At 46.6% G+C, this 27,568-nt stretch overlaps 1 protein-coding gene across 2 annotated transcripts in view; it reads left to right on the top strand.

Moving 5' to 3' along the window:
- Positions 1-27,148, top strand: part of PIGA (phosphatidylinositol glycan anchor biosynthesis class A) — an 81,723-nt gene extending 54,575 nt beyond the window's left edge. For both annotated transcript variants that reach the window (XM_063955793.1, XM_063955792.1), the window contains exons 5-6: positions 13,554-13,760; positions 23,936-27,148. In XM_063955793.1, coding sequence (XP_063811863.1) covers positions 13,554-13,760; positions 23,936-24,187 — 459 coding nt within the window. In that variant the 3' untranslated portion in view covers positions 24,188-27,148. The remainder of the gene's footprint in view (positions 1-13,553; positions 13,761-23,935) is intronic.
- Positions 27,149-27,568: the final 420 nt, after the last annotated feature.

Genomic DNA, 27,568 nt, shown 5'->3' with positions numbered 1-27,568 from the left:
GCTCCAGAGGGAGTCGGAACACAGGGCTCGCCCTGGGGTTCGTCCCGGAGCCGCGCCGCCGACCCCCCTTGCAGACGCTGAAGATGAAGAGGTCCGGAACCAGGCGGCAGAAGACTCTCAGTCTTCATCAGGTAGCGCACAGCACTGCAGCTGTGCGCCATTGTTGTCAGCACACTTCACACAGCGGTCACGGAGGGTGCAGGGCGCTGGGGGGGGGCGCCCTGGGCAGCAATGTATAATACCTGTATGGCGAAAAATACATCACATATAGCCCTTGAGGCTATATGGATGTATTTAACCCCTGCCAGATATCTAAAACTCCGGAGAAGAAGCCCGCCGAAAAGGGGGCGGGGCCTATTCTCCTCAGCACACAGCGCCATTTTCCCCTCACAGAAAGGCTGGTGGGAAGGCTCCCATGCTCTCCCCTGCACTGCACTACAGAAACAGGGTTAAAACAGAGAGGGGGGGCACTGATTTGGCGATATGTATATATATTAAAATGCTATAAGGGAGGAACACTTATATAAAGGTTGTCCCTGGATAATTATAGCGTTTTGGTGTGTGCTGGCAAACTCTCCCTCTGTCTCCCCAAAGGGCTAGTGGGTCCTGTCCTCTATCAGAGCATTCCCTATGTGTGTGCTGTATGTCGGTACGTGTGTGTCGACATGTATGAGGAAAATATTGGTGAGGAGGCGGAGCAAATTGCCTGTAATGGTGATGTCACTCTCTAGGGAGTCGACACCGGAATGGATGGCTTATTTATGGAAATTACGTGACAATGTCAACACGCTGCAAGCCGGTTGACGACATGAGAGGGCCGGCGAACAAATTAGTATCTGTCCAGGCGTCTCAAACACCGTCAGGGGCTGTAAAATGCCCATTTACCTCAGTCGGTCGACACAGACCCAGACACGGACACTGATTTCAGTGTCGACGGTGAAGAAACAAACGTATTTTCTTTTAGGGCCACACGTTAAGGGCAATGAAGGAGGTGTTACATATTTCTGATACTCCAAGTACCACAAAAAAGGGTATTATATGTGAGGTGAAAAAACTACCTGTAGTTTTTCCTGAATCAGATAAATTAAATGAAGTGTGTGATGATGCGTGGGTTTCCCCCGATAGAAAATTATTGGCGGTATACCTTTTCCCGCCAGAAGTTAAGGCGCGGTGGGAAACACCCCTCAGGGTGGATAAGGCGCTCACACGCTTATCAGAACAAGTGGCGGTACCATCTACGGATAGGGCCGTACTTAAGGAGCCAGCTGATAGGAGGCTGAAAAATATCCTAAAAAGTATACACACACATGCTGGTGTTATACTGCGACCAGCGATCGCCTCAGCCTGGATGTGCAGAGCTGAGGTGGCTTGGTCGGATTCCCTGACTAAAAATATTGATACCTTTGACAGGGACAGTATTTTATTGACTATAGAGCATTTAAAGGATGCATTTCTATATATGCGAGATGCGCAGAGGGATATTTGCACTCTGGCATCAAGAGTAAATGCGATGTCCATATCTGCAAGAAGATGTTTATGGACACGACAGTGGTCAGGTGATGCAGATTCCAAACGGCACAAAGATGTATTGCCGTATAAAGGGGAGGAGTTATTTGGGGTCGGTCCATGGGACCTGGTGGCCAGGGCAACTGCTGGAAAATCCACCGTTTTTTACCCTAAGTCACATCTCTGCAGAAAAAGACACCGTCTTTTCAGCCTCAGTCCTTTCGTCCCTATAAGAGTCATATCTGCCCAGGGATAGAGGAAAGGGAAGAAGACTGCAGCAGGCAGCCCATTCCCAGGAACAGAAGCCCTCCACCGCTTCTACCAAGTTCTCAGCATGACGCTGGGACCGTACAGGACCCCTGGATCCTACAAGTAGTATCCAAGGGGTACAGATTGGAATGTCGAGAGGTTTCCCCCCTCGCAGGTTCCTGTAGTCTGCTGTACCATTGTCTCCCTCCGACAGGGAGGCAGTATTGAAAACAATTCACAAGCTGTATTCCCAGCAGGTGATAATAAAATTACCCCTCCGACAACAAGGAAAGGGGTATTACTCCACACTATATGGTGGTACTGAAGGCTAGGTGAGACCTATTCTAAATCTGAAAAATTTGAACACTTACAAGGGTTCAAATCCAGATGGAGTCACTCAGAGCAGTGATAGCAAAGAACAAGGGGACTATATGGTGTCCCGGGACATCAGGGATGCTTACCTCCATGTCCCAAAATTTGCCTTTTCTCACCAAGGGTACCTCAGGTTCGTGGTACAGAACTGTCACTATCAGTTTCAAGACGATGCCGTTGGATTGTCCAAGGCACCCCGGGTCCTTACCAAGGTAATGACCGAAAGGAGGATTCGTCTTCAAAGAAAATGGACGACCTCCTGATAAGAACAAGGTCCAGAGAACAGTTGGAGGTCGGAGTAGCACTATCTCAAGTAGTTCTACGACAGCACGGGTGGATTCTAAATATTCCAAAACCGCAGTTGTTCCGACGACACGTCTGCTGGTCCTAGGGATGATTCTGGACACAGTCCAGGAAAAGGTGTTTCTCCCAGAGGAGAAAGCCAGGGAGTTATCCGAGCTAATCGGGATCCTCCTAAAACCAGGAAAAGTGTCAGTGCATCATTGCACAAGAGTCCTGGTAAAAATGGTGGCTTATTACGAAGCGCTTCCATTCGGCAGATTTCACGCAAGAATTCTTCAGTGGGATCTGCTGGACAAATGGTCCGGATCGCATCTTCAGATGCATCAGCGGATAACCCTATATCCAAGGACAAGGGTGTCTCTCCTGTGGTGATTACAGAGTGCTCATCTTCTAGAGGGCCGCTGATTCGGCATTCAGGATTGGATGCTCGTGACCACGGAGGCCAGCCTGAGAGGCTGGGGAGCAGTCACACAAGGAGTGTGATCAAGTCTGGAGAATTCTCTCCACATAAATATACTGGAGCTAAGAGCAAATTTATAATGCTCTAAGCTTAGCAAGACCTCTGCTTCAAGGTCAGCCGGTATTGATCCAGTGGGATAACATCACGGCAGTCGCCCACGTAAACAGAAAGGGCGGCACAAGAAGCAGGAGGGCAGTGGCAAAACTGCAAGGATTTTTCGCTAGGCGGAAAATCATGTGATAGCACTGTCAGCAGTGTTCATTCCGGGAGTGGACGACTGGGAAGCAGACTTCCTCAGCAGGCACGACCTCCACCCGGGAGAGTGGGAACTTCATCGGGAAGTTTTCCGCATGATTGTGAACCGTTGGGAAAGACCAAAGGTGGACATGATGGCGTCCCGCCCGAACAAAAAATGGGACAGGTATTGCGCCAGGTCACGAGACCTTCAGGCGATAGCTGTGGACGTCCTGGTAACACCGTGGGTGTAACAGTCGGTGTATGTGTTCCCTCCTCTGCTTCTCATAACCAAGGTATTGAGAATTATAAGACATAGAGGAGTAAGAACTATACTCGTGGCTCCGGATTGGCCAAGAGGGACTTGGTAACCGGAACTTCAAGAGATGCTCACAGAGGACTAATGGCCTCGGGAGCTAAGAAGGGATTTGCTTTCAGCAAGTACCATGGCCCTCATTCCGAGTTGTTCGCTCGGAGTTTTTCATCGCATCGCAGTGAGAATTCTCTTAGTGCGCATGCGCAATGTTCGCACTGCGACTGCGCCAAGTAACTTTACTATGATGAAAGTAAGTTTACTCACGGCATTTTCATCGCTCCGACGTTCGCATTGTGATTGACAGGAAATGGGTGTTACTGGGCGGATGCACGGCGTTTTAGGGGCGTGTGGCTGGAAACGCTACCGTTTCCGGAAAAAACGCAGGAGTGGCCGGAGAAACGGTGGGAGTGCCTGGGCGAACGCTGGGTGTGTTTATGACGTCAGCCAGGAACGAAAAGCACTGAACTGATCGCACAGGCAGAGTAAGTCTGAAGCTACTCAGAAACTGCTAACTCGTTTGTAATCGCAATATTGCGCGTACGTCGGTCGCAATTTTAAGAAGCTAAGATTCACTCCCAGTAGGCGGCGGCTTAGCGTGTGTAACTCTGCTACATTCGCCTTGCGAGCGAACAACTCGGAATGAGGGCCCATGTCTGTTCCAAGAGGAACCGTGGCATCGGCCTTTAAGAAAGGACCTGCTCCAGCAGGGACCTTGTCTGTTCCAAGACTTACCGCGACTGCGTTTGACGGCATGGCGGTTTGAACGCCGGATCCTAAGGGAAAAGGCATTCCGGAAGAGGTCATACCTACCCTGGTCAAAGCCAGGAAGGAGGTGACCGCACAACGTTATCACCACATGTGGTAAAAATATGTTGCGTGGGTGAGGCCAGGAAGGCCCCACGAAAAAATTTCAACTAGGTCGATTTCTGCACTTCCTGCAAACAGGGGTGTCTATGAGCCTTAAATTGGGGTCCATTAAGGTTCAAGTTTCGGCCCTATAGATTTTCTTCCAGAAAGAATTGGCTTCAGTTCCTGAAGTCCAGACGTTTGTCAAGGGAGTATTGCATATACAGCCCTTGTGTGCCTCCAGTGGCACCGTGGGATCTCAACGTAGTGTTGGGATTCCTCAAATCATATTGGTTTGAACCACTCAAATCTGTGGATTTGAAATATCTCACATGGAAAGTGACCATGCTGTTGGCCCTGGCCTCGGCCAGGCGATTGTCAAAATTGGCGGCTTTGTCTTACAAAAGCCCATATTTGATTTTCCATTCGGGACAGGGCAGAACTGCGGACTCGTCCCCAGTTTCTTCCTAAGGTGGTGTCAGCGTTTCACCTGAAACAACCTATTGTGGTGCCTGCGGCTACTAGGGACTTGGAGGACTCCAAGTTGCTAGACCAGGCCTGGCCAACCTGTGGCTCTCCAGATGTAGTGAAACTACACATCCCAGCATGCCCTGCCACAGTTTTAGCATTCCCTAATAGCAAAACTGTGGCAAGGCATGATGGGACTTGTAGTTTCACAACAGCTGGAGAGCCACAGGTTGGCCAGGCCTGTGCTAGACGTTGTCAGGGCCCTGAAAATATATATATATATATATATAATTCCAGGACGGCTGGAGTCAGAAAGTTTGACTTGCTGTTTATATTGTAGGCACCCAAAAAGCTGGGTGCTCCTGCTTCTAAGCAGACTATTGCTCGTTGGATTTGTAGTACAATTCAGCTTGCACATTCTGTGGCAGGCCTGCCACAGCCAAAATCTGTAAATGCCCATTCCACAAGGAAGGTGGGCTCATCTTGGGCGGCTGCCCGAGGGGTCTCGGCTTTACAACTTTGCCGAGCTGCAACTTGGTCAGGGGCAAACACGTTTGCTAAATTCTACAAATTTGATACCCTGGCTGAGGAGGACCTGGAGTTCTCTCATTCGGTGCTGCAGAGTCATCCGCACTCTCCCGCCCGTTTGGGAGCTTTGGTATAATCCCCATGGTCCTGACGGAGTCCCCAGCATCCACTAGGACATTAGAGAAAATAAGATTTTACTTACCGATAAATCTATTTCTCATAGTCCGTAGTGGATGCTGGGCGCCCATCCCAAGTGCGGATTGTCTGCATTACTTGTACATAGTTATTGTTACAAAAAAATCGGGTTATTATTGTTGTGAGCCATCTTTTTTAGAGGCTACTTCATTGTTATCATACTGTTAACTGGGTTCAAATCACAAGTTGTACGGTGTGATTGGTGTGGCTGGTATGAGTCTTACCCGGGATTCAAGATCCTTCCTTATTGTGTACGCTCGTCCGGGCACAGTACCTAACTGAGGCTTGGAGGAGGGTCATAGGGGGAGGAGCCAGTACACACCATGTGATCCTAAAAGCTTGCTTTTGTGCCCTGTCTCCTGCGGAGCCGCTATTCCCCATGGTCCTGACGGAGTCCCCAGCATCCACTACGGACTATGAGAAATAGATTTATCGGTAAGTAAAATCTTTTTTTTAGGTTTTTTATTTTACAGTGAGATCTGCTGGCAACAGACTCACTGCAGCGAGGGACTAAGGGGAGAAGAAGCGAACCTACCTAACTGGTGGTAGCTTGGGCTTCTTAGGCTACTGGACACCATTAGCTCCAGAGGGATCGACCGCATGGAACGGGCCATTGGTGTTCGGTCCCGGAGCCGCGCCGCCGGCCCCCTTACAGAGCCAGAAGCAAGAAGAATCCGGAAAATCGGCGGCAGAAGACATCAGTCTTCACCAAGGTAGCGCACAGCACTGCAGCTGTGCGCCATTGCTCCTCATACACACTTCACACTCCGGTCACTGAGGGTGCAGGGCGCTGGGGGGAGGGCGCCCTGAGAAGCAATAAATACACCTTGGCTGGCAAATATATCACAATATATAGCCCCAGAGGCTATATATGTGATAAATACCCCTGCCAGAATCCATAAAAAAGCGGGAGAAATGTCCGCCGAAAAAGGGGCGGAGCTATCTCCCTCAGCACACTGGCGCCATTTCTCCCTCACAGCTCCGCTGGAAGGAAGCTCCCTGGCTCTCCCCTGCTGTCTACACTACAGAAAAGGGTCAAAAAGAGAGGGGGGGGGGGCACTAAATTTAGGCGCACTATACATATAGCAGCTATAAGGGGATATAATTTAGTTAATCCCTGATTTATATAGCGCTCTGGTGTGTGCTGGTATACTCTCTCTCTGTCTCCCCAAAGGGCTTTGTGGGGTCCTGTCTTCTGTCAGAGCATTCCCTGTGTGTGTGTGTGGTGTGTCGGTACGGCTGTGTCGACATGTTTGATGAGGAGACTTATGTGGAGGAGGAGCAGGTGCCTATAAATGTGTTGTCACCCTCTGCGGGGCAGACACCGGAGTGGATGGACTTGTGGAAGGAATTACGCGAAAGTGTCGACTCCTTACATAAAAAATTTGACGACATGCCAAATGCGGGGCAGCCGGCTTCTCAGCCCGTGCCTGCCCAGACGTCTCAAAAGTCATCAGGGGCTCTAAAACGCCCGCTACCTCAGATGGCAGACACAGATGTCGACACGGATACTAATACCAGTGTCGACGACGAAGAGACTAATGTAATGTCCAATAGGGCCACTCGTTATATGATTGAGGCAATGAAAAATGTTTTACACATTTCGGAGGTGACCCCAGGTACCACAAAAAAGGGTATTATGTTTGGGGAGAAAAAACTACCAGTAGTTTTTCCCCCTTCTGAAGAATTGAATGAAGTGTGTGAACTAGCGTGGGCTTCCCCCGATAAAAAATTGGTTATTTCAAAAAAATTACTAATGGCGTACCTTTTCCCGCCAGAGGATAGGTCACGTTGGGAAACACCCCCTAGGGTGGATAAAGCACTTACGCGCTTATCAAAAAAGGTGGCACTGCCGTCCCAGGATACGGACACCCTAAAGGAACCTGCTGACAGAAAGCAGGAGGCTCTCCAAAAAGCTATATATACACACACTGGTATTATACTGAGACCAGCTATTGCCTCAGCATGGATGTGCAGTGCTGCAGCTGCATGGTCAGACTCCCAGTCCGAAAACATTGACACCCTAGACAGGGACACTATATTGCTAAACGTAGAGCATATTAAAGACGCTGTCTTTTACATAAGAGATGCACAGAGGGATATTTGCCGGCTGGCATCAAAAATAAGTGCACTGTCCATTTGTGCCAGGAAAGGGTTATGGACCCGGCAGTGGACAGGTGATGCAGATTCTAAAAGGCACATGGAAGTTTTGCCTTATAAGGGTGAGGAGTTGTTCGGGGATGGTCTTTCAGGCTTAGTGTCCACAGCAACAGCTGGGAAGTCAGCATTTTTGCCACATGTCCCCTCACAACCAAAGAGAGCACCGTATTATCAGGTGCAGTCCTTTCGCCCCCAAAAGAGCAGACGGGGTAGAGGCGCGTCCTTTCTGCCCAGAGCCAGAGGTAGGGGAAAAAAGCTGCAGCATACAGCCACTTCCCAGGAACAAAAGTCCTCCCCCGCTTCTTCTGCTAAGTCCGCCGCATGACGCTGGGGCTCAGCAGGCGGAGCCAGGTATGGTGGGGGGCCGTCTCAAAAACTTCAGCAATCAGTGGGCTCGCTCACAGGTAGATCCCTGGATCCTTCAAGTGGTATCTCAGGGGTACAGGCTGGAATTCGAGACATCCCCCCCCCCCCCGCCGTTTCCTCAAATCTGCCTTACCAACGACTCCTTCAGAAAGGGATGCTGTGTTAGAGGCAATTCACAAGCTGTATTCCCAGCAGGTGATAGTCAAGGTGCCCCTACTTCAACAAGGACGGGGTTACTATTCCACAATGTTTGTGGTACCGAAACCGGACGGTTCGGTGAGACCCATTTTAAATTTGAAATCCTTGAACACATATTTAAGAAAATTCAAGTTCAAGATGGAATCGCTCAGGGCGGTTATTGCAAGCCTGGAAGAGGGAGATTACATGGTATCTCTGGACATCAAGGATGCTTACCTGCATGTCCCCATTTACCATCCTCACCGGGAGTACCTCAGATTTGTGGTACAGGATTGTCATTACCAATTCCAGACGTTGCCGTTCGGCCTGTCCACGGCACCGAGGGTATTTACCAAGGTAATGGCCGAAATGATGATACTCCTTCGGAAAAAGGGAGTTTTAATTATCTCATACTTGGACGATCTCCTGATAAGGGCGAGGTCCAGAGAGCAGTTGTTGGTCGGCGTAGCATTATCTCAGGAGATGCTACACCAGCACGGTTGGATTCTGAATATTCCAAAGTCTCAGCTGGTTCCGGCGACACGTCTTCTGTTCCTGGGGATGATTCTGGACACAGTCCAGAAAAAAGTGTTTCTCCCAGAGGAGAAAGCCAAGGAGCGGTCGTCTCTAGTGAGAGGCCTCCTGAAACCAAAACAGGTGTCGGTGCATCATTGCACGCGAGTCCTGGGAAAGATGGTAGCTTCCTACGAAGCGATTCCATTCGGCAGGTTCCATGCCAGAACCTTTCAGTGGGACCTGTTGGACCAATGGTCCGGATCGCATCTTCAAATGCATCGGTTGATAACCCTGTCTCCAAGGACCAGGGTGTCTCTGCTGTGGTGGCTGCAGAGTGCTCATCTCAGAGAGGGCCGCAGATTCGGCATACAGGACTGGGTCCTGGTGACCACGGATGCCAGCCTTCGGGGCTGGGGTGCAGTCACACGGGGAAGAAACTTCCAAGGACTTTGGTCAAGTCAGGAGACTTCCCTACATATAAATGTTCTGGAACTGAGGGCCATTTACAATGCCCTAAGTCAAGCCACAGGTGGACATGATGGCGTCCCGCTTAAACAAAAGGCGATAGCTGTGGACGCTCTAGTGACACCGTGGGTGTACCGGTCGGTTTGTGTTCCCTCCTCTTCCTCTCATACCCAAGGTACTGAGGATAATAAAGAAAAGAGGAGTAAGAACTATTCTCATTGTTCCAGATTGGCCAAGAAGGTCTTGGTACCCGGAACTTCAAGAATTAATCTCAGAGGACCCATGGCCTCTGCCGCTCAGACAGGACCTGCTGCTGCAGGGGCCCTGTCTGTTCCAAGACTTACCGCGGCTGCGTTTGACGGCATGGCGGTTGAACACCGGATCCTAAAAGAAAAGGGTATTCCGGAGGAAGTCATTCCTACGCTTATTAAAGCTAGAAAAGATGTAACCGTACAACATTATCACCGCATATGGCGAAAATATGTTGCGTGGTGTGAGGCCAGGAAGGCCCCAACGGAGGAATTCCAGCTAGGTCGATTTCTGCACTTCCTACAGTCAGGGGTGACTATGGGCCTAAAACTGGGTTCCATTAAGGTCCAGATTTCGGCTCTGTCGATTTTCTTCCAAAAAGAACTGGCTTCACTGCCTGAAGTTCAGACATTTGTCAAGGGAGTGCTGCATATTCAGCCTCCTTTTGTGCCTCCAGTGGCACCGTGGGACCTCAACGTGGTGTTGGGTTTCCTAAAGTCACATTGGTTTGAGCCACTCAAAACCGTGGATTTAAAATATCTCACGTGGAAAGTGGTCATGCTTTTGGCCTTGGCTTCGGCAAGGCGTGTGTCAGAATTGGCGGCTTTGTCATGTAAAAGCCCCTATTTGATTTTCCATATGGATAGGGCAGAATTGAGGACTCGTCCCCAGTTTCTTCCTAAGGTGGTATCAGCTTTTCACTTGAACCAACCTATCGTGCTGCCTGCGGCTACTAGGGACTTGGAGGACTCCAAGTTACTGGACGTAGTCAGGGCCTTGAAAATGTATGTTTCCAGGACGGCTGGAGTCAGGAAGACTGACTCGCTATTTATCCTGTATGCACCAAACAAGATGGGTGCTCCTGCTTCAAAGCAGACTATTGCTCGCTGGATTTGTAGCACAATTCAGCTTGCGCATTCTGTGGCTGGCCTGCCGCAGCCTAAATCTGTAAAAGCCCATTCCACGAGGAAAGTGGGCTCTTCTTGGGCGGCTGCCCGAGGGGTCTCGGCTTTACAACTTTGCCGAGCTGCTACTTGGTCAGGGGCAAACACGTTTGCAAAATTCTACAAATTTGATACCCTGGCTGAGGAGGACCTTGAGTTCTCTCATTCGGTGCTGCAGAGTCATCTGCACTCTCCCGCCCGTTTGGGAGCTTTGTTATAATCCCCATGGTCCTTACGGAGTCCCCAGCATCCACTAGGACGTCAGAGAAAATAAGATTTTACTCACCGGTAAATCTATTTCTCGTAGTCCGTAGTGGATACTGGGCGCCCGTCCCAAGTGCGGACTGTCTGCAATACTTGTATATAGTTATTGTTAACTACAAGGGTTATTGTTGAGCCATCTTTTGAGAGGCTCTGTTGTGTTCATACTGTTAACTGGGTATATTATCACGAGTTATACGGTGTGATTGGTGTGGCTGGTATGAGTCTTACCCGGGATTCAAAATCCTTCCTTATTGTGTCAGCTCTTCCGGGCACAGTATCCTTACTGAAGTCTGGAGAAGGGTCATAGTGGGAGGAGCCAGTGCACACCAGGTAGTCCTAAATCTTTCTTAGCTGTGCCCAGTCTCCTGCGGAGCCGCTATTCCCCATGGTCCTTACGGAGTCCCCAGCATCCACTACGGACTACGAGAAATAGATTTACCGGTGAGTAAAATCTTTTTTTTTTTTATTTAAATGCAAGGTTATGCATTTCGGGACTAAAAACAAACTTGCATCCCACATATTAAACGGGGAAAGTCTAGGAGTAACAGTTTTGGAAAAAGATTTGGGGGTATTCATTGATAATAAACTTAATAACCATATACAATGTCAAAGCGCAGTAAAGAAGGCAAGCAAGGTGTTAGCGTGCATAAAAAGGGAAATTGAGACACGGGACGAGGATGTAATTCTGCCGCTGTACAAATCATTGGTACGTCCACACCTGGAATATTGTGTTCAGTTTTGGGCACCACTGTATAAAAAAGATATTGGAGAACTCGAAAGGATTCAAAGGCGAGCTACTAAATTGATTAAAGGGCTAGAGGGACTGGATTACGAGGAAAGGCTTACTTGGTTGAATATGTATACACTGGAAAAGAAGCATCTAAGAGGAGACATTATTAATGTCTTCAAATATGTAAAGGGGCACAACAAAGAGTTATCAGAGGAATTATTTATTAAAAGAACTCTGTTTAGGACACGTGGGCACTCGCTGAGGCTGGAGGAGAGAGAATTCCGTACGCCACGGAGGAAAGGGTTCTTCACTGTTAGGACAATAAGGATTTGGAATTCCTTGTCAGGGAAGGTGGTAATGGTGGACTCTGTAAATGCATTTAAAAGGGGATTGGATGAATTTCTGATTGAAAAGGATATCCAAGGTTACAACAATTAAAATATTGATGTTAATCTGGGTGTAACATGATTTGTAGTTGTTAACTAGTCCATAAACATTCTTCAGCAGGTACAGTAAAATCCACTCAACTTAATACAAAATACAGGTTGAACACGATGGCATTTTCCCTCTTTTCAACCTCAATTACTATGTTACTATGCATTTTGGGCCTGTGCTGGTAAGAGGGTTAGCGGTCTGTGGCGCCACCCTGAAGACATTAAGAACAACTTCTTTCTATATAGATGTAGCCACACTCATCATTACTGCGCCATACAAATAGTGCAGGTAGGTGAAATAACGCGTGATTAGGCATAAGAGGATACACAGAATGCAATACACAGTACAGTACTGAATAGTAGAAGATGGATATGGCACTACAGAATACTGACAAGTGGCCCAGTGCACAATAAATACAGTAGTTCTTTTTTTATACAATGATACTGCAGGGCAGAGTACAAAATCACCAGGGGTGTAGTATTGTATGCCGGCGGCTGGGCTCCCGACGACCAGCATACCGGCTCCGTAATCCCGACCGCCGACATACCGACAGCGTGGCGAGCGCAAATGAGCCCCTCGCAAGAGGGAGATAAAGTGTCGGTATGCCGGCTGTCGGGATTCCGGCGCTGGTATACTGTGCGCCGGGATCCCGACAGCCGAAAAAATGAAGACCACCCATCACCGGAATGGCAGGCACCCAGTGACAACATGCCGTAAAACTGAAAGCTCCCCTGGTGTGCTGTATAAAATGATCCCTACATTAAGTAGAAATGTAAACCTAGAAAGAGATTTGCTCAGCGTCTGCAACGCCCACAAAGAAAATCACACTTCAGAGTTCTACACAGGTCTCCTAAAAGAAAAAAAACCCATTACAATCAGCGATAGAGTTGGGACACACAGCACTATATAAAAAAAAAAAAAAATACAATGAACAACATTATTAGGTTACTGCAGGTGTCAGACACCTGTCTCCGTGGCTCTCTTGGTGTAGTGGTATTGCCAAAGGTTAACATGCCTGTGAGCTAGGGTTTGATTCTCGCAAAGGACACACTTGTATTGTATATCTGTGTAAAAAGTAGCATCCACTACTTTTTTTCTAATTTTCCCAAAACAAGTTCTGTTGTGCTTCGTATACAGACTCAGACATGCACACAGATATACAGTCAAAATTAGAAAAAAGCTCTGGATGCTACTCTTTACACAGATATACAATGCAAGTGTGTTCTTTGCAGGAATCAAACCCTAGCTCACGGACATGGTAATCATTAGCAATATCATTATTTTTTTCTATAGTGCTGTGTGTTCCAACTTTATTGCTGAAAGTAATTTTTTATTTTTTTTTCTTCTTTTAGAGAGCTGTGTAGAACTCCTGAACTGTGCTTATCTTTGTGTGCATCGGAGACGCTGAGCAAATCTTTTTCTGTGTTCACATTTCTACTTAATGTAGGGATCATCTTAAAAAAAAAAGTAATTCTTAAACTACAAACATCATTTGACTTTACAATGGAGACTTCACACACGTGCAATGGTGGTTTTCAAAAGCGATACCTGTTGGACAAACTCCAGTAGTGCACCTGCGGGACACTAAATTCATTACACTGTGACTGAATACGCCATGCTGCGGCATGGTGCAGGTAAATGTAATGTGATTAGTTTTTCGCACTACGCACCACGTAGAGGATAGATAAGCTACATCTTTAGCTTTAGTGCCATGCGCACGAGTAGAACAAAGTACACTTTTCAGCTTACAGCTTTGTGTTACTGTAACAGGTGGTGAGTACGAGAGTGGGAGGAATCCCAGAGGTTCTGCCTGAGAATTTCATCATCCTGTGCGAGCCCTCTGTAAAGTCTCTATGCGCTGGCTTAGAGAAAGCTATAGACCAATTGGAAGCAGGAACATTGCCATGCCCTGAAGCTATCCACAACACTGTTAAAACTTTTTATACGTGGAGAGAAGTCGCTGGGAGAACTGAAAAAGTGAGTTCATAAGTCCAACTTCAAAGTGTTTTGTATTTTTTTCTTCTTTGTTTTTGTTTTGTTTTTTTAGCACCACAGAACATTTATGCAAAATTCAAACACTCAATTTATAATGTATTATATTGGGAATAGATGTTTTTTACATACACTTAATATAAATAGTCTTTACAAAGGATTATGTCAGTTTTCTCCATTTTGTTATCCATAATAGGAATACAATTAAATAATTGTATTTGTAATCTTAGACATTGGTTTTAAAAGTTAATTTTAATGGCTCAATCAATGCAATTTCAGTCTACTCTGGAAAAGGATCTGTTTGCTATGTCCAATTCTCACTATGCGACGGGCTAGTTTGGCACATAATCAGTATCGCAAGCACACTCATTATGTGCTTGCGATACTGACTATGTGCGATTTTGGCTAAGTGTCAATTTCTCCGGCAGGTTATCCACAGGATAACATTGGGATATGATGGAGCGACAGCGGATTGGCACCAAACGATCACAAGCTTTCTGGCCTCCCAGAATGCACTGGGCTCGTCCATATAATCTTCTATAAAGATAGTCAAAATTGACTTGCTTGCACAGTCTATCTATTCTTGCAATGCCGACCGCGCATCGGCATCGAATCGGGATCGCAAGGTGACTTTCACCTTGCGATCTGCACTAACTTTTCTTACGATTTTGACTATATAGTCAAAATCGTAAGAAAAAATCTCACCGTGTTTACACACCATAAGAATGCGATTTCTTTGCAAGAAGGAAGCTGTTGTACACTTCATAGTGTTATGTTCCTTATATATTGGCTGTAGAAGTCTATAGCACCTTACAGATATTTGTATTAAAAAGTAACATTGAAAAGGAAACCTAATTCTTGTCTGATTGAAGTTATACTGTCCCACTGCATGTCACATTAGCTTCACCCGCACATAAATTGTAGAGCTAGAAAAAGGTAGTGTCATCACTCTACTAGTGAACACACCGCTGGTCCAGCTACTGGTTAAAAACACCCTTGCTAGGTTGGTATAAAAAGACTTTGGGGCATATTTATTCAGTTAATTTTGTGGTAAAACGTCTTTTTGGCGGAATACCAATGACATTTTAGCATCTCCGTGATGTATTTCAGACATACTGTTATTTGCTGTGGTTCCCTCATTTCCAATGCAGTAGCATCCTCTATAGGGTTCTGCAGGGGCTGCTAGTATGTTATGAGACTTACCAAGCTCCTAAAATGTGAATTATTCCGGAGTTTTGCCCCAGTAGCTAACTCTGGCTTGAGATCAGTGGTGTATATCTATAATGGGTGCGGTGCACACGGGCCCCTGGGTCCAGAGGGGGCACACACTGCACCCACTTCTCCTATACTTACCTTTCTGGTGTCCGTGTGTGGGCCCCCTCCTCTCCCGAGTTCCGTAGCCAGCAGTTAGCGCTCTGAGTGAGCACTAGAGACTCTGGCACAGTGCCGGACTCTACAGCGCATGCGCAGTTCTCCGAAAAAATGGCTGCCGCGCCATTTTTCCGGAGACCTGCGCTTGCGCTGTAGACTCTGGCACAGTGCCAGAGTCTCTAGTGCTCACTAAGAGTGCTAACAGTGCCACCGCTGCCGGCTTCGGGACGGGAGAGGAGAGGGCTCACACATGGAGACTGCACACGGCTCCCTTCCTCTCTAGATACGCCCGTGCTTGAGATGGATTTAGACATTGTAGCCTACAGCCTATACACTGCAACATTTTCTTGCTGATGAATCCTTAGGATCCCTCCCCAGCTATGGCTGCTCTCACAGCTGTGGAATGACAACTACGCATGAACAGTAGCTCGGCTGGAACCCAGATTACACAGTAAAGTGATCGCATTAGCAATCACTTTACTTTTACACCTCACAGGGATGGGCCCCTGTCCCTGCGTGTGTTTTTTGATACATAATTTATTATTGCCGCGATAACAAATTTATAATTATTAGGACTAAACCCCCAATAATTAATAATTAGACCACTTTTTATGTTTTTTTTTTTTTCCTAAGTAAGCAAGCAAGCACGTTAATAATCCAGAGCAATGTATCATGTTATTTGCAGCTGGTCAGTGGTTTTTATTTGAAGTATTCTGCAATCTCACAAAACTGTTCTGGTACTTGCTGCTGTTTTCTGGAGTGCTTTGCTTGGCACTTTCTTGGATAAGAGTCCTTCCTATACATTGAAGCACTAGGTCTAAAAAAATACTATAGCATATTGGATAAGGCTCCTGGCTTTTTTTTAATTTTTTCAGCCCTTGTCAACATTTTGTTACTGACCGCAGTAAGGAGCACGCAGTGATTTGTCTGTCTGTGCATATATTATCTAACAAGCTTTTCTCTGACGTCCTAAGTGGATGCTGGGGACTCCGTCAGGACCATGGGGATTAGCGGCTCCGCAGGAGACAGGGCACAAAAGTAAAAGCTTTAGGATCAGGTGGTGTGCACTGGCTCCTCCCCCTATGACCCTCCTCCAAGCCTCAGTTAGATTTTTGTGCCCGGCCGAGAAGGGTGCAATCTAGGTGGCTCTCCTAAAGAGCTGCTTAGAGTAAAAGTTTGTTAGGTTTTTTATTTTCAGTGAGTCCTGCTGGCAACAGGCTCACTGCTACAAGGGACTTAGGGGAGAGAAGTGAACTCACCTGCGTGCAGGATGGATTGGCTTCTTAGGCTACTGGACACCATTAGCTCCAGAGGGAGTCGGAACACAGGTCTCACCCTGGGGTTCAGTCTTCATAAGGTAGCGCACAGCACTGCAGCTGTGCGCCATTGTTGTCAGCACACTTCATAGCAGCGGTCACTGAGGGTGCAGGGCGCTGGGGGGGGGCGCCCTGGGCAGCAATGATAGTACCTTATTCTGGCTAAAAATACATCACATATAGCCCCTGGGGGCTATATGGATGTATTTAACCCCTGCCAGGTCTCAGAAAAACGGGAGAAGAAGCCCGCCGAAAAGGGGGCGGGGCCTATTCTCCTCAGCACACAGCGCCATTTTCCCTCACAGAAATGCTGGTGGGAAGGCTCCCAGGCTCTCCCCTGCACTGCACTACAGAAACAGGGTTAAAACAGAGAGGGGGGGCACTTATTTGGCGATATGTATATATATATTAAAATGCTATAAGGGAAAAACACTTATATAAAGGTTGTCCCTGTATAATTATAGCGTTTTTGGTGTGTGCTGGCAAACTCTCCCTCTGTCTCCCCAAAGGGCTAGTGGGGTCCTGTCCTCTATCAGAGCATTCCCTGTGTGTGTGCTGTGTGTCGGTACGTGTGTGTCGACATTTATGAGGACGATGTTGGTGAGGAGGCGGAGCAATTGCCTGAAATGGTGATGTCACTCTCTAGGGAGTCGACACCGGAATGGATGGCTTATTTAAGGAATTACGTGATAATGTCAACACGCTGCAAGGTCGGTTGACGACATGAGACGGCCGGCAAAACCTGTCCAGGCGTCTCAAACACCGTCAGGGGCTGTAAAACGCTCATTTACCTCAGTCGGTCGACACAGACACGGACACTGACTCCAGTGTCGACGGTGAAGAAACAAACGTATTTTCCTTTAGGGCCACACGTTACATGTTAAGGGCAATGAAGGAGGTGTTACATATTTCTGATACTACAAGTACCACAAGAAGGGTATTATGTGGGGTGTGAAAAAACTACCTGTAGTTTTTCCTGAATCAGATAAATTAAATGAAGTGTGTGATGATGCGTGGGTTTCCCCCGATAGAAAATTATTGGCGGTATACCCTTTCCCGCCAGAAGTTAGGGCGCGTTGGGAAACACCCTTTAGGGTGGATAAGGCGCTCACACGCTTATCAAAACAAGTGGCGGTACCGTCTCCAGATAGGGCCGCCCTCAAGGAGCCAGCTGAGAGGCTGGAAAATATCCTAAAAAGGTATATACACACATACTGGTGTTATACTGCGACCAGCGATCGCCTCAGCCTGGATGTGCAGCGCTGCGGTGGCTTGGTCGGATTCCCTGACTGAAAATATTGATACCCTTGACAGGGACAGTATTTTATTGACTATAGAGCATTTAAAGGATGCATTTCTATATATGCGAGATGCACAGAGGGATATTTGCACTCTGGCATCAAGAGTAAGTGCGATGTCCATATCTGCCAGAAGATGTTTATGGACACGACAGTGGTCAGGTGATGCAGAAGGAGTTATTTGGGGTCGGTCCATAGGACCTGGTGGCCTCGGCAACAGCTGGAACATCCACCTTTTTTACCCCAAATCACATCTCAGCAGAAAAAGACACCGTCTTTTCAGCCTCAGTCCTTTCGTCCCCATAAGGGCAAGCGGACAAAAGGCCAGTCATATCTGCCCAGGGATAGAGGAAAGGGAAGAAGACTGCAGCAGGCAGCCCATTCCCAGGAACAGAAGCCCTCCACAGCTTCTGCCAAGTCCTCAGCATGACGCTGGGGCCATACAAGCGGACTCAAGTGCGGTGGGGGGTCGTCTCAAGAGTTTCAGCGCGTAGTGGGCTCACTCGCAAGTGGACCCCTGGATCCTACAAGTAGTATCCCAGGGGTACAGACTGGAGATTCGAGACGTCTCTCCCTCGCAGGCTCCTGATGTCTGCTTTACCAACGTCTTCCTCCGACAGGGAGGCAGTATTGGAAACAATTCACAAGCTGTATTCCCAGCAGGTGATAATCAAAGTACCCCTCCTACAACAAGGAAAGGGGTATTATTCCACACTATATTGTGGTACTGAAGCCAGACGGCTCGGTGAGACCTTTTCTAAATGGGAAATCTTTGAACACTTACATACAAAGGTTCAAATCAAGATGGAGTCACTCAGAGCAGTGATAGCGAACCAGGAAGAAGGGGACTATATGGTGTCCCTGGACATCAAGGATGCTTACCTCCATGTCCCAAATTGCCCTTCTCACCAAGGGTACCTCAGGTTCGTGGTACGGAACTGTCACTATCCGTTTCAGACGCTGCCGTTTGGATTGTCCACGGCACCCCGGGTCTTTACCAAAGTAATGGCCGAAATGATGATTCTTCTTCAAAGAAAAGGCGTCTTAATTATCCCTTACTTGGACGATCTCCTGATAAGGGCAAGGTCCAGAGAACAGTTGGAAGTCGGAGTAGCACTATCTCAAGTAGTTCTACGACAGCACGGGTGGATTCTAAATATCCAAAATCGCAGCCGTTTCCGACGACACGTCTGCTGTTCCTAGGGATGGTTCTGGACACAGTCCAGAAAAAGGTGTTTCTCCCGGAGGAGAAAGCCAGGGAGTTATCCGAGCTAGTCAGGAACCTCCTAAGACCAGGCCAAGTGTCAGTGCATCATTGCACAAGAGTCCTGGGAAAAATGGTGGCTTATTACTTACGAAGCGATTCCATTCGGCAGATTCCACGCAAGAACTTTTCAGTGGGATCTGCTGGACAAATGGTCCGGATCGCATTTTCAGATGCATCAGCGGATAACCCTGTCTCCAGGGACAGGGGTGTCTCTCCTGTGGTGGTTACAGAGTGCTCATCTTCTAGAGGGCCGCAGATTCGGCATTCAGGATTGGATGCTGGTGACCACGGAGGCCAGCCTGAGAGGCTGGGGAGCAGTCACACAGGGAAAAAATGTCCAGGGAGTGTGATCAAGTCTGGAGATTTTTCTCCACATAAATATACTGGAGCTAAGGGCAATTTACAATGCTCTAAGCTTAGCAAGACCTCTGCTTCAAGGTCAGCCGGTATTTATCCAGTGGGACAACATCACGGCAGTCGCCCACGTAAACAGACAGGGCGGCACAAGAAGCAGGAGGGCAATGGCAGAAACTGCAAGGATTTTTCGCTGGGCGGAAAATCATGTGATAGCACTGTCAGCAGTGTTCATTCCGGGAGTGGACAACTGGGAAGCAGACTTCCTCAGCAGGCACAACCTCCACCCGGGAGAGTGGGGACTTCATCGGGAAGTCTTCCACATGATTGTGAACCGTTGGAAAAGACCAAAGGTGGACATGATGGCGTCCCGCCTGAACAAAAAACTGGACAAGTATTGCGCCAGGTCAAAAGACCCTCAGGCAATAGCTGTGGACGTTCTGGTAACACCGTGGGTGTACCAGTCGGTGTATGTCTTCCCTCCTCTGCTTCTCATACCCAAGGTATTGAGAATTATAAGACGTAGAGGAGTAAGAACTATACTCGTGGCTCCGGATTGGCCAAGAAGGACTTGGTACCCGGAACTTCAAGAGATGCTCACAGAGGACTCATGGCCTCTGCCGCTAAGAAGGGACTTGCTTCAGCAAGTACCATGTCTGTTCCAAGACTTACCGCGGCTGCGTTTGACGGCATGGCGGTTGAACGCCGGATCCTAAGGGAAAAAGGCATTCCGGAAGAGGTCATTCCTACCCTGGTCAAAGCCAGGAAGGAGGTGACCGCAAAACATTATCACCACATGTGGCGAAAATATGTTGCGTGGTGTGAGGCCAGGAAGGCCCCATGAAGAAATTTCAACTCGGTCGTTTCCTGCATTTCCTGCAAACAGGAGTGTCTATGGGCCTCAAATTGGGGTCCATTAAGGTTCAAATTTCGGCCCTGTCGATTTTCTTCCAGAAAGAATTGGCTTCAGTTCCTGAAGTCCAGAAGTTTGTCAAGGGAGTACTGCATATACAACCCCCTTTTTGTGCCTCCAGTGGCACTGTGGGATCTCAACGTAGTTCTGGGATTCCTAAAATCACATTGGTTTAAACCGCTCAAATCTGTGGATTTGAAATATCTCACAGGGAAAGTGACCATGCTGTTGGTCCTGGCCTCGGCCAGGCGAGTGTCAGAATTGGCGGCGTTTGTCTCAAAAAGCCCATATCTGATTGTCCATTCGGACAGGGCAGAGCTGCGGACTCATCCCCAGTTTCTCCCTAAGGTGGTGTCAGTGTTTCACCCGAACCAGCTTATTGTGGTACCTGCGGCTACTAGGGACTTGGAGGACTCCAAGTTGCTAGATGTTGTCAGGGCCCTGAAAATATAGGTTTCCAGGATGGCTGGAGTCAGGAAAACTGACTTGCTGTTATCCTGTATGCACCCAACAAACTGGGTGCTCTTGCTTCTAAGCAAACGATTGCTAGTTGGATGTGTAGTACAATTCAGCTTGCACATTCTGTGGCAGGCCTGCCACAGCCAAAATATGTAAATGCCCATTCCACAAGGAAGGTGGGCTCATCTTGGGCGGCTGCCCGAGGGGTCTCGGCTTTACAACTTTGCCGAGCTGATACTTGGTCAGGGGCACACCCTGACTGAGGAGGACCTGGAGTTCTCTCATTCGGTGCTGCAGAGTCATCCGCACTCTCCCGCCCGTTTGGGAGCTTTGGTATAATCCCCATGGTCCTGACGGAGTCCCCAGCATCCACTTAGGACGTCAGAGAAAATAAGAATTTACTTACCGATAATTCTATTTCTCGTAGTCCGTAGTGGATGCTGGGCGCCCATCCCAAGTGCGGATTGTCTGCAATACTTGTACATAGTTATTGTTACAAAAATCGGGTTATTATTGTTGTGAGCCATCTTTTCAGAGGCTCCGCTGTTATCATGCTGTTAACTGGGTTCAGATCACAGGTTGTACAGTGTGATTGGTGTGGCTGGTATGAGTCTTACCCGGGATTCAAAATCCTTCCTTATTGTGTACGCTCGTCCGGGCACAGTATCCTAACTGAGGCTTGGAGGAGGGTCATAGGGGGAGGAGCCAGTGCACACCACCTGATCCTAAAGCTTTTACTTTTGTGCCCTGTCTCCTGCGGAGCCGCTAATCCCCATGGTCCTGACGGAGTCCCCAGCATCCACTACGGACTACGAGAAATAGAATTATCGGTAAGTAAATTCTTATTATTTTAATATGATTTAATAGTTTCGTGGGGCAGATGTATTAACCTGGAGAATGCATAAGGAAGTGATAAACCAGTGATATGTGCAAGGTGATAAAGGCACCAGCCAATCAGATCCTAACTGTTAATTTACATATTAGAACTGATTGGCTGGTGCGTTTATCACCTTGCACATATCACTGGTTTATCACTTCCTTATGCCTTCTACAGGTTAATACATCTGCCCCAGTGTTTGCTAATATTTAAACAGAAGAGGAACAAGTTTACGATACACCTGCTAGTTGCAATGTTAAGCTTTCGTGTACATACTTTTTTAGTTAGTGCCTTCTACTTTAAGGATAATAATATTAGTGTGTTAGAGTAATGATGAATATTTTAGAAAATTAAGGATAGGAAGCAGTTGTCCCATTATTTTGATATAATATGCATTTTTACAGTTCATAAAATATTTGTCCTACTTCTACTGTATAGGACAGTCAATAGTCTCTAATGCATGGGATGAAGTAATAGGGTGTGAGAATCATAAATTGAGAGATTTTGTGAGTTTGCTTGGTTTTTTAAAGTGGCAACAATTTACACAGCAAAAACAAGTTGATTTTGCCATGTAAATGATTGCCACTTTAAAAAAAAAAAGAAAAAAAAAAGGGAAAATCCTCACAAAGGGATATATTCAATTAAAGTCGGATCCATTCCGAAGTGTATTTGTCGGAATGGATCCGACAACCCCTATTCAATCCCATCTTAATTCGACTTTTTCAAGTCGAATTAAGATGGGACGCAGAGGAGGAGAAGGGGGGCGAGCCGCGGGGGGACAGCCGGCGGGCATACAGGGAGATCGTAGCGCTGCAGCAGGATGTCACTCAACCGCCCGACCTCACGGCAGCTTCCACCCGGCTCCAGCAGCATGCTGGAGCCGGGTAGAAGCTGCCGTGAGGTCGGGCGGGTGAGTGACATCCAGCTGCAGCGCTACTGTAGCACTGATCTCCCTGAATGCCCACCGTCTGTCCCCCCATCTCCCTGCGGCTCCCTCCCCCCTTCCTCGCCTTCTCTCATTCCGACATCATTTTTATGTTGGATTGAGATGGTCAAAAAGGGGGCCAAAACCTGTCGGTTTTGGCCCCGTTTTCGACATCAACACATGGATCGGCAGCTATTCCGCCAATCCACGTGCTTTTCGACAAGTCGAATTTATCGACTTGTCGAAAAATTTAGCAAAATATTGAATAGGTCGAATCTGGATTCGACCTTCAAAAAGTCGAAAACTGACATCTTTTCGACTTCCTACTTCTACTGTATAGGACAGTCAATAGTCTCTAATGCATGGGATGAAGTAATAGGGTGTGAGAATCATAAATTGAGAGATTTTGTGAGTTTGCTGGGTTTTTTAAAGTGGCAACAATTTACACAGCAAAAACAAGTTGATTTTGCCATGTAAATGATTGCCACTTTAAAAAAAAAAAAGAAAAATAAAGGGAAAATCCTCACAAAGGGATATATTCAATTAAAGTCTGATCCATTCCGACGTGTATTTGTCGGAATGGATCCGACAAACCCTATTCAATCCCATCTTAATTCGACTTTTTCAAGTCGAATTAAGATGGGACGCAGAGGAGGAGAAGGGGGGCGAGCCGCGGGGGGGACAGCCGGCGGGCATACAGGGAGATCGTAGCGCTGCAGCAGGATGTCACTCAACCGCCCGACCTCACGGCAGCTTCCACCCGGCTCCAGCAGCATGCTGGAGCCGGGTAGAAGCTGCCGTGAGGTCGGGCGGGTGAGTGACATCCAGCTGCAGCGCTACTGTAGCACTGATCTCCCTGTATGCCCACCGTCTGTCCCCCCATCTCCCTGCGGCTCCCTCCCCCCTTCCTCGCCTTCTCTGGGTCCGCATCTCATTCCGACATCATTTTTATGTTGGATTGAGATGGTCAAAAAGGGGGCCAAAACCTGTCGGCTTTGGCCCCGTTTTCGACATCAACACATGGATCGGCAGCTATTCCGCCAATCCACGTGCTTTTCGACAAGTCGAATTTATCGACTTGTCGAAAAATTTAGCAAAATATTGAATAGGTCGAATCTGGATTCGACCTTCAAAAAGTCGAAAACTGACGTCTTTTCGACAAACGGCAGTTTTCGACTTCAATTGAATATACCCCAAAATCTCTCTCTTTCTGATTCTCGGACCCTATAACATTCCCCCCAGTGACCGTGAAAAGGCCACACTCCACCTCACTACATACATTGGCTTCAGCTATAATAGGCCACACATAACAACTATGTAAACGTCAATCTTATATTGCATTTGACATGCCTAGTTTTTTTGTTTTTGTTCTCCTCTTAGGTATATGATCGCGTGGCTAATGAGACCGTCTTACCTATGAATGAAAGACTTGAGCGACTGGTAAATCACTGTGGTTTAGTTACTGGCTGCATCTTTGCCCTGTTTGTAGTAATTAGTTTTTTATTTCTACTCTTCTTGCGATGGACAACTCCAGACTACCTGATTGACATCGCAGTTAATGCCACAGGGTCAGAAGGAGCTTGGTCAAGAAAACACTGTTCTAGAAAATCACAAAAAAAATGTCCATTATAAAACTGTGAAGAGGCAATTTTGTTCATGTATCCGCTTCCGTTTATTCTTCTGGAGTCCACTGGAAGATGTGCTGTAGTCCTTTTCATATTATAGCACATATAATCTCTGCCATCACATCTTTTGACCTTCAAAGTATTTTTTCAGCAAATGCTACTGTTTACAGAAAAGTAATCCTTTTAGTCACACTTTCCCAGGTTCTCATAAACCTATGTTTCCTCCTGCCTCTGAATGTCTTTGCTTGTTGGTTAGCAACCTTACGTTGCACTTTTGCTGCCTATAATTGCACTGTGTTGCTATCGCCATGTTAAATGTTTAAGAGGTTCTAACCCCCTAAATGACTTACTGGGTTTACCCTGTCATTGATTATAAAGCTGGCACATTCCCTTACGTCTTTGGTGAAGATAAGATTTGTCAGTATTTGTACAGGTTTAGGGTACAGTGCAGTTAGAACACATACAGTATGTACATACAGTAGTCTCATTACTACCAAATACTGCACTGCATATACGGATGAAAGATAGCCATGCTTTTATGGTAACAAATTGTACCTACACATATATAGCGAGGGTTATTTGCCAACAGAAACTAATGTGCATATTACAATCGGACGTTTCCTTGTTTTGTTTTTAGATTAATTACGAACATGAAATTCTTTATCAACATGGTACAGTGAGCAATGATGTGCTGTAATTAATATGAAACACTCTGATATCAGTGTAGTGAAGGCGGACTAAGAAGATTTGTTGCTATTGGTTAAAGTTCATGTTCAACTTACACTTGTTTCTTAAATATGCCTGATGTAATAGTGCAACTGTACAATTATCCATGGCAACCGCTGTCATTAGTCTGATAAAAGTAAAGGTCTTATCTGATACTGTGGGGAAGATGTACCAAGCCTAAAGAATGGGTAAGTGGAGAAGTTGCCCATAGCAACTAATTCGCTTCTAGCTAGTATTTAGAAGTACATTTTACAAAACGATGGTTATGCTATGGACAACTTGACCACTTCCCCACTGTTTAGGAGGCTTGATACACCTCCGGTTATGTCTTACAATTCCACCATGTCACTAAGGGGGCAGTACGATTCCCTACAATGTGCAGCTGCACACATTATTGCTGATTACAGTGAGGAGTCTTCATTCATTTTTATGCATATCTGTATAGGGTGGAAGAAAAAATTAGCAGTTATACATCACTTAAGGAGGCATAGTGCAGAGATCTGAATTGCCCCCCTTAGTGATCAGCATTGTTTAGCAAGCACTGAGTAGCATTATGAAAGCTGATTGGATGTAATGTGTAAGTATTTGGCACTGAGGCTAAGGGTAAATCTTCTTAATGAGGGCTTTGGACTTAAACTAGGCCTAGTTTATAAAAATCATTGCAGAAGGCAAAACGTACTGTATATCCATGCCATATGTTGTAGTATAATACTTTTGTTGCACCATATCACAGTTTAAGGGACCTATAATAAGCTTATACTTTATATCAGGGTGCATACACATTGAAAAGTTCTATCTGCACATTTTTATGATTTAGTATTAAAATGTCAGACTAAGGAGTGTATTCAATTATGGTGGGTAATTCAGACCTGATCGCTCGCTAGCGTTTTTTGCAGCGCTGCGATCAGGTCAGAACTGCGCATGCATATGCATCGCAATGCACAGGCACGTCGCACGGGTACAAAGCAGATCGTTGCTGTGCGATGGGTTTTATGAAGAATCCATTCGCACAGCCGATCGCAAGGAGATTGACGGGAAGAAGCGTTTGTGGGTGGCAACTGACCATTTTCAGGGAGTGGTTGGAACAACGCTGGTGTGTCCAAGCGTTTGCAGGGCGGGTGTCTGACGTCAATTTCCGGCCCCGGACAAGCTGAAGCGATCGCAGCATCTGAGTAAGTCCTGGGCAACTCAGAAACTGCACAAAGTTTTTTTTTGTACCGCTCAGCTGCACATACGAGCGCACACTTGCTCTGCTAAAATGCACTCCCCAGTGGGTGGAAACTATGCGAACACAGGACTGCAAAAAACAGCTAGCAAGCAATCGGGTCTGAATTACCCACATAGTCGGAACTGCCGTCTTGTCTGAAAGATGGCAACTTCCGAATTGTGATTCGACCTATTCAATGGGGCTGCCTTTTTTCTGACAGGTTGGCAATTCCGACTTGTCAGAAAACACATGGATCAGCGGTTTAGCCGCGGATCCACGTCTTTTGTCAGATTTGTGGCCAAATCCGACAGCTTTTAGTCTCGTTTTCGACCATGTCAATCCGACTTTAAAAAATGTCGGATTGACATCGTCAAGAACGGCCAAAACCTGTTGGATTTGGCAGCAAATTGAATACTGCATTGTCAGATCCTTTCCGTCAGAAAGGATCCGACATGCATTGAATAGACCCCTATGTCAGCATGTATTATCATATTTATTTATTAACCGTTACTGACCAGACTGCAAATTTGATGGCCAGTTAGGTTCTTTTAGATTTAATTAGCTGTCATTTGCAGCATTGCATTACATAGTTATCTTATTCTAGATATAGGATAGCTGCAACCAACTATTCTTATTTTATTACAAGGTTTTGATTATTTTTTTTAGATCATACATGATTTCAGTGCTGCAAATTTTTTAGCCAGAAGATTGAACAAGAGATGATAAAAAACAAAATGCTTGATGCAAACGTTCCAAAAACACAGCAGATGATATGTTGTCCATGTACAGAATTCCTTGTAAAATGTATAATGGAAGTACTTGGTGATCCTATTTTTTAGAATTTGGTAATATTAGTTAATGCAATATTACTACAGAACCTGTATGCAGAAGATTATCTTTTTAAAGTGAATACATATCCCAATCTCCATTGCCAGTGTACTGTACTGCCAGCAAGTTCATGTAAAGGAAAACCACTTTAAGTTTTGTTTTGTTTTTTGAGCTTTGTTTCTCATGGAATAAATGTTGATACTATAAGAGCTCTTAGACTACCTATCCTGTCTGCAGGCATTGCTAAATAGAAAGCTGTGTGGAGCACTTGCCTGTCTTGTTCAGGTCATATCCAGTGACATCAAGTTTGTGACATGGTTGACGAGTGCTCACCACGGCCTGGTCTACCTGAACAGTCCACTTGAACATGACTGGACTACAAGGCAGGTAATGCTACAGTGGTGCCAGAAAGTTTGTCAGCCCAATGTTTGGAATTTCTGTATAAATGTGACCATAAATACCAGCCTGTGCTTCTCTGCAGCGCTATGAAGCTTTGCTATGTGTACCTACTATCATCACCTGGCTATTCAGGAGGTTTACTCGCCAGTGTGTCTGCATCTGCAGATATAAGCTGTACCCATGCAGCGGTGGTGGCTGTTATTTGTATCTTCGGTTCCCCGCCTCTCT

Source organism: Pseudophryne corroboree, chromosome 2 (assembly GCF_028390025.1).
Source record: "Pseudophryne corroboree isolate aPseCor3 chromosome 2, aPseCor3.hap2, whole genome shotgun sequence".
In the NCBI taxonomy this organism is placed as follows: domain Eukaryota; kingdom Metazoa; phylum Chordata; class Amphibia; order Anura; family Myobatrachidae; genus Pseudophryne; species Pseudophryne corroboree.
The sequence above is the reverse complement of the archived record's forward strand: the minus strand, read 5'-3'. Positions and strand labels throughout refer to the sequence as shown.